Source organism: Coffea eugenioides, chromosome 11 (genome assembly GCF_003713205.1).
Source record: "Coffea eugenioides isolate CCC68of chromosome 11, Ceug_1.0, whole genome shotgun sequence".
NCBI classification, from domain to species: domain Eukaryota; kingdom Viridiplantae; phylum Streptophyta; class Magnoliopsida; order Gentianales; family Rubiaceae; genus Coffea; species Coffea eugenioides.
Window position 1 is genome coordinate 32,893,403 of NC_040045.1, and position 12,555 is coordinate 32,905,957.

At 31.9% G+C, this 12,555-nt stretch overlaps 1 protein-coding gene across 1 annotated transcript; it reads right to left on the minus strand.

Moving 5' to 3' along the window:
- Positions 1-5,703: 5,703 nt before the first annotated feature.
- On the minus strand, positions 5,704-7,586 carry LOC113753267 (UDP-glycosyltransferase 83A1-like). The gene is made up of 2 exons (XM_027297370.1): positions 7,034-7,586; positions 5,704-6,703 (listed from the first exon to the last, which is right to left on the minus strand). The coding sequence occupies exons 1-2, from the start codon at positions 7,512-7,514 to the stop codon at positions 5,817-5,819; spliced, it is 1,368 nt and encodes a 455-aa protein (XP_027153171.1). The 5' UTR covers positions 7,515-7,586; the 3' UTR covers positions 5,704-5,816.
- Between the last annotated feature and the right edge of the window lie 4,969 nt (positions 7,587-12,555).

Sequence of the window (12,555 nt, forward strand, 5' to 3'; positions counted from 1 at the left end):
TTGAATTTTGGAGTTGGATGATGAAAACATTTTTTCAAATTATTGGAATTTGGGATATCGTCCATTCTTGGAACCTGTATGAGGCAGTGATGTAGTTAAATAGAAAGGAATAAATAGTTGGATTGTAGGGAATTCCACTATCTCAACACTCAAATCCAGTTGCACGTAGCCAAAAAAATTCATACATGCAAAGATGGTAAAGGCGGTTTGGAAAATTTTGATGAATTCTTATTGTGGCCATGGTGAAGAAGATTAATCTTGTGACAAGGAAAAAGAAACATAATTTTTTTATGAGACAAAGAAAGAAGAAATTGTAGAAACTGTGGGTACGCATGAAAAGGAAAATTCTATGATTCAAAAAGAAATTGTGCAAGTGATTGAGAAAGAAAGTGAAATCATTGATCAAATTGAAGATGTAACTGAAGATCCTGTTGATGTAGAAATTCTTGATTTTGTTAGAGTTGATGAATTTTTTGAAGAGAAAAATCAAGTGATGGAGTTGGTTGAAATCAATTGTGGAGTGCACAAATTAATTGAAGATTATGGTACTGTTAAAGTTGATGCAATTGTTAGTGTGGAAAACTTAAAGGAAAAGCATGGTGATATTGAAAATCTCGGTGGTGGAAATTATGATATTCTGGTGTTAAAAAATTTTCTTGGTGACGTGAATGAACTAAATTATGGAGTGTGCAATAAAGTTTTGGTGAACATGTTTGTCTTTTATTGACAAGAGTGATCAATCGAAAAATTGTTCGAAATGTACAAATTTCATCCATTATCGCGCGTGAAGGTGAAATTGAAAATCAATTGCAAGTTGGAGTTTTACGTCATCTATATAGCAGCTAAATTTTCATGGAGATTCAAATTCGAGATGGCATTAGAGGTGACCACAAATAAGAGCTTAATTTAAGGGAAGCAACAATGAAAATTAAACTAAGCGATTCTATTTGTTTATTTCCTATTTTAGTTTCTTATTTTGGGCTCTAGTCCTCCTACAATTTATTTTCCTTAAGTTTTATTGCATTAAGTCAAGTTTGATTCATATTAGTAGTCTTGTAATTGTCTATTCTATCATGGAATTGGAAATATCCTCGGTCCAGTTAAGTTTCCTTTTGTGCAGTTGTGTCAGTCAAGAATACTAGTCCAAGTGCTAGTTGGTTTAGGTTTGGTCTTCGGTCTCTATATATATAGCTATAGTGGTGCTAGGTAATTCTTAAAGAGTTGAGTTGAGTCCTGAAAGCGGGTTTGAGGAAAAGGTTCATAGTTGAGATTTGTGAGTTGTTATGAACCAAAGGTTATGATTTGGTATTATTGTTGTTAAAATTTGAGTTAATAAAATCATTAATTATTTGTGTGTTTGTTCTCCTCCTCTTTCCACATATTTTTATGTGCTAAAATTACCTCCGTTGAATATTTTTTTGTGCCACAAATGGTAATACCATTATACCTTCAAACAATTTCCATGTCTCACTTATAATTCGCAAATTGTAAAAGCATATACTACTTTATTATTAAATCCAAGTGGAAGGCATAGATGTAGAATGCAAATAAATCGATCTTGTATCTTTCTCAAAGGAAAAAAAAGAAAACCTTGTTTTTGCATAAATTTATGAATAACTCTCTAGATCAAACAAGCAAATTCAAAATGAAACATTTACCATTTGCCGAAAGCCATGAATAATATACCGAAATTTATTGTGGCATAAGGTTTTGTAATGCCAAACCGTAAGAATAACCCTCGTCTCTTTTGAGCAAGCCAACTTGTTCATACTCTAATTTTGAAGAAACTTATTTGATTACCTCATCTTTAATCACAAATTAGAAGCATTTTTTTTTTCAAAAGAAATGGGAAAGATCAATGTGACAATTGAAATTAAATGGTGGAGAATTGAAGTGATCCCTAATGTTTAGCTCGTGTGCCAAATTAGTCTCCAATATTTCGGCCAAAACAAATCTATTCCCCAAAGTTTGTGATTTTAGGAAATTTAGGACGAAAAATTGAAATAGAACAGTGACTAGTGGTCAACATGAAATTGCTGTTAGTGAACAACTTTGACTTTGTAATTTGGGTCTCCAATGTTTTGATTTTCAATAATTATATTTTCTTTCATTTTAAATAGTGATATTAAAGATTTTAGCATAATTAAGATTCAAATTAGAATGGAAAAAATATTAAATGGATAATAAGAATTCTAATTAAATTTCTTTTTCTTTTTAATTTTTATTTTATTTATTTATGATAATAATATGTCATATGTTTCTTTTCTTTTACATAGTTAATCTCAAATTTGATATAATAGATATATATTATTGTTTCTCGTTATTAATAATTAATTGATAATGATTTAAATTATTTTTTTAATGATAATTTAAAAACTTAATTAAATATCTCTTTAAAATATAAAAAATATATAATTTTTGCAAACTATGTTGATCTCTTTGTTTTTTTGTTATTTAAATAGGTTATCAATTAAGTTTGAAATGAAGTTGGCATTTTATACACATTATATGAACCATTAGATGATTATTAGGGTACATAGATTTTAAAATAAATGCTTTAAAACTACAATATTTGAGCGTTAGATTTTAATTAGTAGGAAAGACAACAAAAATAAAAGATAATTTTATTAATAATTCCTGAAACTATATTTTACAAAAATTTAAATTATAAACCATTTTAGGAATTCTTAAGAAAACTATCTTTTACTTTTTGTTTCCTTCCTGTCAATTAAAATCTAATGTTCCAATATTTTACTTTTACGTATGTATATTGAAGACATTAATAGAATTAAATTATACTTGCAATCAAGTAGATATGGATTGATTTATATTCCTTAGATTTTTAGCCTCCTTTTATTAATAGAATAATTCATATTTTTATAAAATAAAATAAAGCTTTAGTTGATTAAATGAGTGTTTCCTTGAATTGTAAGTTCAATCGATAAATTAATAAATTATTAATTTATTACTCAATTAATACCTCTTTAAATTAATAAAATTTGTATGTTCAATTCGCCATGTTTGGATTACCTATTTTTGGATGTGTTTTTGAAAAACTTTACTATAGCAGTGTATATGAAAAACTTTTGTATGAGATTTTTTTGAGTTGTTTTTGTTTCTATATTACTGTCGTATTATATTTGAAAAACTTATTTTTAAAAAACAGGGAAATCCAAATGGACTGATTGAATTAGTTTTCTGTTTGGAGTGATTTTTGTTTGTACTTAGCAGATGCAAGTACGGAAAGATAAAGCACTCACTGCTATTTAACTCGAAACATGTTTATCGCATGATATGTTGGACTGTGTTCAATTCAATTGTTGTTATATTTAAGTTTACATACTATCTAATTCTAAACTGGATTCTGATGCTAGATCATTTGGTGACTATAGGATTCATACTTAGTATTTTTATGAAAATTTTCTGCAAGGAGAGCGGAATTATACTAGCTAATAAAAGTGACACTTCACTAAATTTCTAGTATGCCAATTGTGAACACTTTTGACGTTATAAATGTCAAAATTATGTGCCCAACCTTCGCAGAAATTAAGCAAAAGTTGTGTGTCTTTGTATAAAATTTGGCCTTTATACAAAGTTTCCCTATGTTGAATATCTTTTACTATTTACAGATATTCTGTTAGAGGTATTAAAAATTGTTAGACAACGTTTTTCTTTTCCTTTTTTCTTTAATATTTTGTCAAAGTGGGCATTGAGTACTTATTCACAGGAACTGAGGCAGACGATGGTTTTGTTGCGTCCTGTTGTAAATTACATATGCTATACATCTTCATCCGTCAGCTGCCAAAGCCCATGTTTAAGCTGTAAAAGTTGATCTTAAGCAATTCACCAGCTCTTCCATGTCATACGTGATACAGCTACTACTATGCTCATATATAGTATAGCCTCTTCGTAAATGCAGCATGATATATAGATATTACCCAAGTGGCCGAAGAGAATTAAAGTTAGTGATGACTTTTAAACATATTTCAAGAAATTGCATTTAAGTCTGCAGACAAAGGGAGCAAAATTTCTGTTGTGGAGCAAACAGTCACTTAATAGCACCATTGGAACTAAACTATCCTATAATTTCTAGGACAACCTGACGGCCGTACGAAATCATGCTGTTGTTATTTCTAGGACAACATGACGGCCAATTCTTATTGATTTGCAATATTTAGGGTTTCCAATTTGCATGGCCTCACAATTTCTTGTTGCTTTTACACACACACACACACACATATACATATATATATATATAATATATAGGCCAAATTTTCGTTGCATTTAAAACTGCTATTGTTTCTCTCTCTCTTTTTTATACTCAACGTAGAGTTAAATTTTTGCTACTTTGCTCATTCAAACTTGGCCACAATGTCTATTGAGCAATCAACAAGTAATACCTACGACGGCAAATTGTTGAATAAGATATAACAAAAGTATTTTAATTCCAACAATTTCTTGTGTAATTTAAGGCACTGCTTCTTTAGGACGAGGAAAATATACACACATGTTACACTAGATAATCTATTATGCACAAAAGAAAGTTATTATTTTCAATGAAAGTTTTTGCCTATTAAGGATGTAAAAAATATAGTAAAACATCCATAGATCTACTGTTTCTTCAGATTGATTTGTTGCACTAAAACGGATAGGATGCTGATTGCTGCACTTACTATTTTCTTGTGATTCAGTAACTTCGCTGACAGTTTTGATTTGCAAGTCTTTTAGGAAAAACTGTATATAGGGAACTGCCTTTTGTCTTGAAGGGGTGTTTGTTTGTCGATAGTACCCACACGTGAAGTCATGGCTCTCTTACGCCAAACATGTTTTATTGCATGATTTGTCATACTATGTTAAATATACTATTGATTTATTAGCGTTAATTTCATTTTGGCACCCTTAAATTATATCTTGATTCTTGCTTAAGTTTTTAAATTTTTGTGGTGGATGCTTTACTCGCTAAATTCTTAAACTCGTCTCATTTTATCATGTACAAAAATAAAATTATCAAGAGGGCAAAAATACACATTTATTTTTTAATCATGTTTTTATCTCATATAAAACACATTAAAAAGTACTACAATAAAAAATATAAGCAAATAAATTTCATTCCAAATGCACTAATTAATTTTATTTCATTTAAAATAAGTATTGCTATAAGCATTAAGAAAAAAACACATTGAGTTGCTTAGACTTCTTTATTGTGGATTATCTAATTTATTTTTGTGCTAAAAGATCAAATTCATAGTGTATTGATCACAAGTGGTAAAGCGTATATATTTGGAGATTAGGGAGGTAAAGTGTTAAAAGGGCTCAAGTTCAGGGGGCAAAGTGTAATTAAGCCAATAAATTATTCAGAAAATTATGAACACTTTTGGCTTGATACATCTCCTCATCCTATGTAGTAGCTTACTATACTTGCCTAATCATGTATTCACAAATATATGCTTAAATGTGAGGATTGTTTTTTACTTGTACAAAATATTCCTAAAATTAGTAATTCATTGTAACAAATTAGCCCAGATAAATATGCTTAATTACGTTAATTGTAAATATATTGGCAAATATTTGCTTGTTTCATCTAAGAGTGACAAACATCGAGTTAGTTAGCACCTAAACAAACAAGAAAAGTAAACTTGAAGTTCTAAAAAAATTTTAAAAGCAACTATTGAATTACCTGCTATAAAATGAAATGCAAAAGCATAAGTCAAAATCTCAAGGAAAAAATATACTAAATACTTTGATGTAGAGTGGAATCAATGCTAAATTGTATTGATAAGTGGCAGTCAAGCGTGCTCAGAGCACACTTAGTTGTTCTAATCATCCTTAATCCACTTGACAAAGTTGTTGAAATTCTTGCCAGAACATCCGTCTTCTCTAAGACTACTCATAACTTTTGCTTTTAAATCCAAGGCCCTCTCCTTGTAGCCTTTAACAGTGACTAGCTGCTCAATTTTGTTCTTAACTTCTCCTTGTGCAATGATTCCATTTCCATCTTTTTCCAATCCTAATCCAACCTTCCAATCATCACATATGTAGCTTCTATTAGTGAACTGGTCTGCAAAGTATGGCCAGCAGAGGAAAGGGACACCATTGCTTACACCTTCAATTGTAGAATTCCAACCACAGTGGCTGAGGAAGCAGGCAACTGAAGGATGACTCAGCACCTGTTGTTGAGGTGCCCAACTGGATAATCTTCCTCGTCCTTGTATTCGCTCTTTGGAACCTTTTGGATATGCATTATCTGTTTCTGCTGTTAAATTCCGCCTCACAACCCACAGGAATGGCATATTGGTGCGTTCAAGGCCTAGAGCCAGTTCTTGAAACTGTGTCTGGTCAAAAACTGTGAAGCTCCCAAATGCAGCATAAATGACTGATTGGACTGGTTGTTTATCAAGCCACGCCAAGCAATCCGAGTCTTCAGGCCAGTAGGAACCAACTGATCTTCCAAGCTGGTTGCTAGCTAGAAGAGGGCCAATTGGCAACATTTCTGGAAATAAGGTAAAAACTGATGCCTCTAACTCATTACTCGAGTTGCCGATAATCCAATCAGCCATTTTTAATGTTCTGTTATTTTTTAATATAGCATCAAAAACAATACCCTGTGTGGTCGCATCACCGACACTGGCCCAAGCAAAGTGTTCAGAGTCCACGGCTAACATGGTGGATGATAACTGGACCATCTGCTTCTTCGTGATAGTTCCTGCCACAAAATTTGCCTTAATAAATGCCAAATTTGATAATCATTGTTCTGGCAAAGCATTTTTTTACTTTGCTGCAAAAATTTCCTTGCATTGATGAAAACTAATTCACTTGATATGCTTTTCAACTTTCAACTTATTTTGAAACACCCAAAATTGCACCTCCCTGTTTCCTATGAGTTTGTTACTTTGCTTGCATTATGATTTTTAACTTCATAGGTTCCAATTCTAAATCAACTTTATATTGTTTTACTGTTTTATGACTACAAAAAAGTAAGTGCCTATACGAAAATGATGAAACTGTAAAAGCATTATGCTGAAAGGAGTCTTACCAGAGCTGTCTATGATTCCGTCGTGAATGAGCTTTGGAATATTGAGTTCCAGAGCCAATACAGCTGCTGCTGCAGGCCAGAAGGCTACAGCCCTGACTCCCATTTTCTTCGCGATCTCCAGTGCCCAACCCATGCTCTCATCAGTAATAAGGCATGTGATTTTGTCAGTTTCAGATTCATTCATCTTCTCCATTAGAGCCTCCAACTTTGCAGGCATAACACGAAAAATTGTCTTTGTTAACTTCCCCAGGTCATTTCTGTCTTCCCACGATTCCAGGCCATCTGGGACGGATACCAGATGCATCATATCAGGTACATTTTCTTCACCTGATAACGATTCAATGACTCGCTTGTGATCAAATTCCGTGTTCACAAATGTAACCTTGATGCCATTCTTGGCTAGGCGCAAGGCAAGTTCCATTAGGGGAAGTACATGACCTTGTGCTGGATAAGGTATAGCTAGTACATGTGGAATGCCCATATTGTTTCTTGAACACTATACTACCACTATTATGTGTCCCTATTTATATGTTATAATTCATCTTTTTTTGTAATTAGGCATATCAAATGTCTAATGACCAATATGTGGTCAAGTTTTCCTGAGCCTGAGGGAGGCAATCTACTATGCTTTTGTTTTATAAGGCTCCTCTGTCTCAAGTGCACCCTCCTCTTTCTTAATTTTTTGATAATCTTGGCATCATTGCTAATCAATAATTTTAGATTGAAATGAAAATTGAAGATGGGTTGCAAAGGACAGATTGAGATGGGAGATGTTTTATTATTTTGACTGTCACCATAACTAAAAAGCATGTTTCATTTTTCTAACTTTGTTACCATCACAGCATTGAAATGCAATGCAATATATGTAAGCAAATTTTGCTATCTTATCTTTAGTTGATAAGCAGTTTAGCTTAAGAGACATAACCGTGGAACTGAAAATTGCTAGTAGACAAAGTTTATGGGATGAGATGTAAATTTCCCATCACACAAAACTGCTCTTCTCAAGGACGGTCCTTTGTCTGACAAAGAAAACCAGACAATATATTATTGCTATTAATTGTGAGATAGGAAAATCAGTCTGCTCACATTCTTGTTAGCTTCAGAGTAATAAATGAGGTGATTATTTATTTGTCGGTGGGAGATTTTTCTTGAATTTGAACATCAAAAGAAAAAAAGAAATCCAGGGCCTCGGTCATTGAAAGCAGGGATTAAGGTAAAAAGGAAAGGATGAAGTTACCGCTTCTTTTCCTCGTGTTTTATTTGTAGTAAATCAAATCTAACGTGAAAGAATTTATTGCCTTCTTAGTGATTATCATTAAACAAAACACCTGGAATAACTCCGCGTTGAACTGGTAGAATAGATGCAAGAAACTCGAAGCATAAAGAGACTGCATGCTGCTGTCCTTCTTTCAGCATGCTGCATGAGAATGGAGGAGCAGCGTGTGGAAGTAAATATTGTCTTCTGGCATTGAATTTGTCTACAACTACAAATTTGGCTGTGTTGTAATGACAATGAGCCACCCCCTTCAGGGATTAGGTGCCTACCCAATTACTACGGTGAGGTCCACAATCAGTGGAGACAATGACGGACACAAAGGGGCCGCGGGATTGGACCATTAGGGGCCTTCCCAATTACTACGGCAAGGTCTACCATCAAAGGAGACAACGACGGGCACAAAGGGGTTGCACTCGGGCAACTGCCTCCAAAATTTTTCAAAAACTCTAACCTTCACTTGGATTGAGAGATTTGACGAAAATTTTGAAATTCATTTAAATTGCGATAGTTGTTTGGATTATTTAAGAGATCTTTGAATTTATAATTCACCAATCATCAAAAAATATTTTAAATAATATAACAGTTTATAATTTATAAATTCAAATATCTCCTAAATAATCTAAACAATTAGAGGAAGTTTGAACTCTATCCTTTTACCCATCCTCAGTAAGTGTTTTTGATTATTTAATATGTTTATCTCTTTTAATTTCTCTCTGAAAACGACATCTTTTGTAATAATTCACTCTAATTTCCTTATATATATAAATATATGAATAAATTTTATACACATAACGGTGTATACATTGTTACCATTGGATCCATAATATATGTGGAAAAGTTAAATTTTAAATTCAAATTTTGTATAGTGATCATTCATCTAATATTGAGAGTATATATACTGTCTATGTAAGAAAATTAATTATATGTATATATATATATATATATGTATATGTGTTATATATATATATATATATTAAATTTCATGATTATAATTTTAATGTATTTAGTATATCCTTACATTAGTTAAGGTAAGGAAACAGATAATTGATAAATAAAAGGAAATTTAATCATGTTTAGAATTATCCTTATACGTGATTGACTTGATGTATTCGCCAAAAACCAACACCCGAACGAACAATCTAATCAATCAAGTCAAAAACTAACTTACAAAGGAACAAGCAAGCATTGATATTTCCTCCAAGGCAAGTCTAATTTTTTTTTCCTTTTACAATTTATTGTATTTTGATTCATAATCATTAATTATTTAGACACATACATTATTTTCGATTTGTAATTTAGATATTTCTTTCATAATTATTAATTTATCAGTTGTTCTTATTCTAAATTTATCTCCTAGAATTTTTGTGTTAATTTGTATAGGGTTAATGTTTATTCATTGAATTTAATTAATGTTTATATGATTTTGGTTCATGAGTTAATTTTCATGTTTTGCTCTATACTTTGTCTCTTATTACTAAAAACATTTAGTGATTTAATCATTTCTTCAAAAGACATATCTGACATGGATGATGGTTCTTGATACTCTTACTGTTGAAAATCCATTGGCTCTGTTGCATAATTAAAGTTAAAGTTATCCCACCGTCCTTGATCATACCCGTTTGAATAAGGGTCACACCATACTTGAGATAGGGGTGAAAAAGCTCCACAAGTATTGATTGGAGCACTCAGGTCATCTTGAAATTCGGGGTACATGTCTGTTAAATGATGCAAGACATAACAGATCCCACAGGTTGCAACAGCCACTTTCTCTACATGAGACGTTAGTGCATCTAAATATTGATTATTAGAAAAAATACGAGCCTCATTACCCCTTCTAGAAATAAAATCCAGTTTATCACCAAAATATTGAATATTAGCAGCCATAAACTAGTAAAATAATAATAATAATGACAATAATGATGATGATGATGATAATAATAATAAGAGGAAATTAAAAATAAAAATAAGATGAACTCAAAAAGAAACAATTTAATCAGGTACCAGTCCCCGGCAATGGCGCTAAAAATTGGTAGGTACTGAACCTGTGCAATAATAAATACCTACTCAAAAAAAATACAATTTTTGCATATAAGGTGAACATGGTCGAATCCACAGAAACTAGAAAAAATTCGTTTCTTCTAGAGTTCAGAGTCTTGGGGATGTCGCGCCCCATTTTTGAAAATAAATTTTATGTGTTAAAAAAATGAATTTTTTGATTTTAGAAAATAAATAAAGAAAAATTTGTCATTTGATATTGAGTTTAGATGTACCAAGTCACTCAAGATAAATAATAAATAAAACCCTTTTTAGATGACTCCAGGTCTTTAAAAACAACATAAAAGAGTTTGGGAGTCACGGTTGAAGAAAAGGAAGGCGAAAATTTGATAGGTTCAAACTTAAAGCACTTTTCAATTTAACCAAAACTAGTTACGAGATTTAGTCGAAAATTTTCCTAGTCTAACTTATAAAACTTATCACATTTGGATACTTATATATGGATGCATTTTTAAACCTAGGGGGATCGAGAGGGTCGAGATGTCTCTTCAAAGTCTAATTAGTGCCAATCATATTAATTGTGAGACCCAAAAAATGATCCTTCGAAGAGGTCACGAATATGCTGAAGATGAGATTCAAAAAGAGGAAACTATAATATAGATGAATATATATGACTTAAAAGAGAGGATTGCAATAGAATGGGTATGGGAGACTAAGATTTGTGACTCAATTTTTCTTTTACAGAGGGGAATAAGAGCGTGCTAAGGTTAAGAAGGCATACTCGTTCATTTCCCATATTTGAAGGGTAACTCTTCAAGCAAATGGACTAGCCTATTTCTAATTTCTTAAAATAAAATGCAATTCTAAATGATATGGTCCAAACATATAGATGGTAAGAGAATAATAGTAGGGGAAATATCATGCAATATGAGAAAAAAAAGATCCTAAAATGAAAACATGCATAAAATGCAATAAATGTCATGGAAAAACGAGATTCTAGCGCGTAGGTGGTCCTAAGGGTTTAGCACTGGATTAACTCATGCCTATAAATTCTTACTAGTATTGAGAAATCGGGGAGAGAGACCACAACTAATATTAAACTAGTGTGGTGACATCATGCATTTATTATAAATAAATAAATCTTATAAAACATAGTCAAAGTAAATAAACACATAAAGCACATAGAGTACATAACACATAAGCATAATATTTAGATACAAACGCCCTAGAGAAATCGAATAAATACATAAGCACCCAAGCATGCAAGCACACAAGAAAATAAACGCATATAAAGACCTAACTATTACATTTTGGGGCCCTAACTACAATTTAAGGGGGAATTTAAAAAAGGAAGAATTGTAATTTTGGTCCCTAATCTATAGACCATGTGCAGAACTAGTCCCTAATCAATTGTACAAATCAATTTTGGTCCCCAATCTATTCAATTTTGCGCGAAAGTAGACAATTGATGAAATTTCTTCAATTTTAGTTAGAACCAATGTGAGACCATGTGTCGGCACTTAAAACCCCTTTTTTCAACTTTTTAATTTTTGAAACACATATTTAAATATTTTCAGCTTTTCTTGTCTTTTTTTTATTAAACAAAGACATAAAAGGCTAAAATTCGCTAATCAAGCAGTTAGTAATGATTAGTGGAAAAAATCACAAAATAAATAGGGGTATCGATGTCCTCTATTTCTTTCTTTCATCATGTTCTCTTGTCCAACTCAAGAACATACCATAGGAGCCTCAATCACTTTCTAATCAGAGAACAAAAATTGCAGATTTTGGCATAAATTTGCAAGAATTAGGCAGAACTTTGTTCTTCTATTCTCAATTTAGGTCCTCATGGAACCAATGAAAAATTGTGACTGCAAGCAGCGAGCAATAATGGTTACATCCTGAATAGACAACAATTCTAGGAGAAGAAATTTCACTTGTGCCATCAAGAAGGAATGGTTCTCTGTTTTTATTTTGGTTGATGAATTTGACCTTTGCGCTAAAGCTTTATGATGTTGGTTGTGAAGGGTGACGGAGGAAAAGGTTGCAATTATTTTGAATGGCATGATCCGAAAATGTGTAGAAGATCTACTGCTCTAATTCCTAAATTGTTGCAAAGCCTGAACTCTAAGAATGCTATAATTGAGAGACTAACTTCGTGGGAAAGCAAATTATTGTCGGCAATTTTCTTGTTGGTATTTCTGCTGATTTCTTTATTATGTGATTTTTTCCACTAATCATTATTAACTGC